At 49.8% G+C, this 4,232-nt stretch overlaps 1 protein-coding gene across 1 annotated transcript in view; it reads left to right on the top strand.

Moving 5' to 3' along the window:
• The first annotated feature begins 1,676 nt into the window (after nt 1-1,676).
• coro1a (coronin, actin binding protein, 1A) overlaps nt 1,677-4,232 on the top strand; it is a 7,973-nt gene continuing 5,417 nt past the window's right edge. The window contains exons 1-2 of the mRNA XM_084470008.1: nt 1,677-1,794; nt 3,376-3,579. Coding sequence (XP_084326134.1) covers nt 3,382-3,579 — 198 coding nt within the window. The 5' untranslated portion in view covers nt 1,677-1,794; nt 3,376-3,381. The remainder of the gene's footprint in view (nt 1,795-3,375; nt 3,580-4,232) is intronic.

The raw sequence follows: 4,232 nt of genomic DNA, 5'->3' as shown, positions 1-4,232 counted from the left end.
ATATAGAATTGACATGATGTTTGACTACATTGCTAACAAAATAGATTTTTTAATTGAACAGCTGCCGGATAGTCTGTTAATCAATATTTATAACGGGATTAACATATTGTATATCAACAATTAGGATTAACTGTGGGGATTGTGGCACTGATGTTGTTCCTGGTCCGACCTGTACAGACAACAAGCCTAGTCCATTCCTGTAGGGTGAAGGGAGCTTTCTGGGGGCTGTCTGTCTCACCTCGCCTCGGCCCTGGCTTTGCTTTATGAACGTGTGTACTTTCATGTGGGACTTTGGCGCCATCTAATGGCCGCGGTGTGTATTGCCAGAGACGTGTCGTCTCTTTATCGAGGGGCATATGGGAATGAGTTGTATTGGCCGAGTGATGACAACGACATGTAGTATAGGGGTTGGTGCACAAGTGACTCATTCGCCAGTTGTGGAATCATGTTTGTACAAGTGTGTGTGTGGGGGGCAAGGAGGGAAGAAGAGGGCATTTCTCTGTGAGAAAATCTTGAAGAAATGTATACAGAAAGTATGACATTAATGATTTAAATTGTATTTATTTAACTTTTTTGTTCTATGCTGTTGGGATAGAGATTGAGGTGTGCCTCATTTCCCACTGTGTTTGTGTGTGTGTGTGTGTGTGTGTGTGCATGGTCACACACACACACACACACACACACACACACACACACACACACACACACACACACACACACACACACACACACACACACACACACAAAACAAAGACTCCCGGGTACCCTCCTTGTGTTCATGTTGGCTCGCTGTGTAACAGACAGCTCCTAATTCTCCTAAAAGTCTCCAGCAGCGATTGTGCAATAAACGGAAGTCTATATTTTTAAAACCGGACTATGGTTTGCCTTTATTTGTCCATGTATGTTGAATTTCTGTGTGTGTGTGTGTGTGTGTGTGTGTGTGTGTGTGTGTGTGTGTGTGTGTGTGTGTGTGTGTGTGTGTGTGTGTGTGTGTGTGTGTGTGTGTGTGTGTGTGCAGATTCCTGGTGGTATTTGCAGTGCGATAGTGATGACAATGAACATTACATTGCGTCCTCACACTCGAGCACCAATCTTTGTTAAGATTTGCTGAATTCCTGCTCATAACCATAGCAATGATAATAAGCCTGGGCCGAGATCACTTTACATGTGCAGCGTGCAGGGTGTAGTCTCATCTAGCGGTGAGGCTGCAGACTGCAACCCACTGAATGACTGATCTAGGACCAGATCAGTTTGTGATCCACCACGCATATTGACGGCACATGCTCTTATCTGCTGGTATGTGTGTGACGTCACCCTTATATGAACTTCCTCAAATGTTGGACTCTGTCGTGCTAATGTTGCAAAACAAAATGGGTGCATGTTCCAAGAGCTCAGATATTGATATCTCTCAAGCCATCTTTCCCACTTTGCAGAAGTGGATATTACCGCAGGGGCCCGGCGGTGACGTCAGGGGCCCGTCTCGTCTCGTCTCTTGCCGGTTCTTCTCACCTTTCGGGCCCTTATCTCAGGAAGTATTTCACATCTCTTCACCTTCCGGTGGGTTTCACTACAGCGTTTCTCTGCTGCCACCCCCCCCCCCCCCCCCCCCGCGGTGATGTCGATTTTAACATCGGTCACCGCCCCTTTTGTCACCTCGCTCCCTCTTCAAACTCTCCACTTCCTCCATCTGCCAGCTAGATGTGCTGAACTCCACCGCCCGCCACTTCTCATTCTGCTAGCCGGGTGCTGCACTTCTACTCCTCTCATCGCCGACCTCCTCAGACCAACGCTCAGGTAGGCACCTCTCGCTCGCCCTCTCCCTCCCTCGCCCTCTCGCACCGACCCCCCCTCCTCACCCTCTTTCCGATGCATGGACGCGGACCCTGCCCCTCACCCTCACACACCTGCTTCTCAAACCACACCTGCAGCCGGGTGTCGGCCTTCCGTATACGCTTTGTTCTAGGATTGTGGTGTAAATAGTAGGCTGTGTATAATGTCAAATGTGGTCGTGAAAACGTGAAGCGTTGCTGAACTTTGGAAATTTTGTCTTCGCTTTTGTTTATATTCAATTCCGTTTCTGTGCTGCAGGTAAGTCCTTCAAGGTCAGCGAAAAAAAACACTGACAAGGAATTGTGTGTGAGAGATGGCGACTGATTGATCAGTGGCAGAGGCATAACAGTCCCCGACACAATCAGGTCTCACTCTATAAAGGATCATTGCATAAGCAGTAGGCCAGCTGAAGGGGTCTTGTGATGCAGGCAGACCGTGGCTCTCTCAGTCTGGGCTGGGTGAGGCGGTGTCTTTGAGGAAGTGAGATCCATGCATCGAGGCAGAGCTAAATCACCTCCAGTCGATTCTGTATTTATTCCTCCACGGTAACTTAATTGCAGGCATCCTTTGAATAAGGTGGGTTTGCAAAAACCTGTTTAAACCGGGTCTGTGGGTAAACTGGGTCTGTAAACTGGGTCTATTCTGTGTTGCTCGTTCTGTTAATACTGATTAGGCTGCAAGGCTGCAGAGGATGTGATATGAAGCAGAGGTATTTCCTCTGTGCATGCGTGTGCTGTTTGCTATTCGCTTCGCGAGGACAACACACGGCCAGGGGATGAGTCAAGTCGGATGTGAGCGAAGCGTTTCAGGGTGCTCTCGCTCACGCTGTGGTTCAACGGCTCCAGGCCACACACAGCTGTGTTGTCGCTTCCCCCACCGCTCCACAGCGTGTTCAAGACCCGACTGCTGCAATGACAACAGGGATGTTTGGGATGCAAGGGAGAGAGGCCTTTGTGACTAGATACTAGAAGTGGATAGATTGTTAAAATAGACGACCGAGAGAAGAGGGGTGGTGGAGGAAGGGGTGGTGGAGGAAGACGGCGGTCTGAGACGGATGAGGGGAAGTCGTTTTTCGAAAACCTTCTCTTCCTCTTTTCTCAGGCTTCTGTCTATTTCCTGCAGCCGTCGTGATGAAATAGCCCGCTCGCCGAGATAACAAACGGGGAAACAAGTGCCGTGTTCACAGCCACCCACTGCCAGCTTTCTGCACTCTTTGTTAACGTTTAAAACAAGGAACATGATGGCTCCCACTCACTCTACATCCACAGTCATGCTAACCCACCATCTAACAACATTAGACACTACATTTTGCTTTTCCACTCCATCTCCTCTCTGTGTTGGTGTTACATTTAACAGACGCTTTTACCCAAAGCGACTTACAGCGGTTAATACACACAGTGACACACCGACGGCAGAGTCAACCTTGCAAGGTGACAGCCGGCTCATCGGGAGCAGTCAGGGCAAGGTGTCCCCTCGTCCCCCCCCCCCCCAATGTGTGCCTCTCTCTAACCCCTGACCCCCATCCCCTCCCATCCCACGCTGCAGGTCACCATGTCCCGGAAGGTAGTGAGGTCCAGTAAGTTCCGCCATGTCTTCGGCCAGGGCCTGAAGGCCGACCAGTGCTACGACGACATCCGCATCTCCCAGATGACGTGGGACAGCAACTTCTGCACCGTCAACCCCAAGTTCGTGGCCATGATCGTGGACGCCAGCGGCGGGGGGTCCTTCATCGTGTTGCCCCTGAGCAAGGTGAGCCAATAGGAGGGAGGCTGGTTCGAGAGGGCCCAAGAGAGCCAAAGCGCTGTGTGGTAGTGTACTAAATGTCACGCACACACACACGCCCACACACACGCCGACGCCCTCACATGCGGACGTGCAAACTAAACTATACATATTAAATCTTGTTAATGCCTGCCTCTTTGACGTTATATAGAAGCATTTATTTCTGAAATAGTGTCCTCTGCGTATCAGTTGTGGCTCAGACACGCTATGGAAGTGAATTCTGCCCAACAGCACTAAAAAGGAGAAGCTTTGCACCGACTTTTGAGCTGTCACACTTGACTGGCTGCAGCGCTTCGAGATGTCTCCATATAGGGAGCGCCACGGTGCAGGATCACAGGGCCGGATGTGGCCAGATCTCTGCTTCTCTGCACAGGGGCTGCTCGACAGAAGAGGTGCAAGTTCAACGCCTTCTTTGACGCAGAAGGTGGAATGAGAGCAAGACTTTGAAAACGTCTCACGTTACCTCCCGCCGCCAGCGGTTCATAAACCTCACGCACCGTCAGGGACATCTTGGGGTTTTTAAGTTTGAGAAATGAAACACAAAAAGTGATTTTTTTTTTTGTACGGTTTTATTTCGGTTTATTGATTAAGGATCACTTGGTGATTCTTTCAGGTTAGAT

The sequence above is a fragment of the Micromesistius poutassou genome (genome assembly GCF_964030765.1).
Source record: "Micromesistius poutassou genome assembly, chromosome: 1".
Classification (NCBI taxonomy): Eukaryota; Metazoa; Chordata; class Actinopteri; order Gadiformes; family Gadidae; genus Micromesistius; species Micromesistius poutassou.
This window is presented reverse-complemented; position numbering and strand designations above follow the sequence as displayed.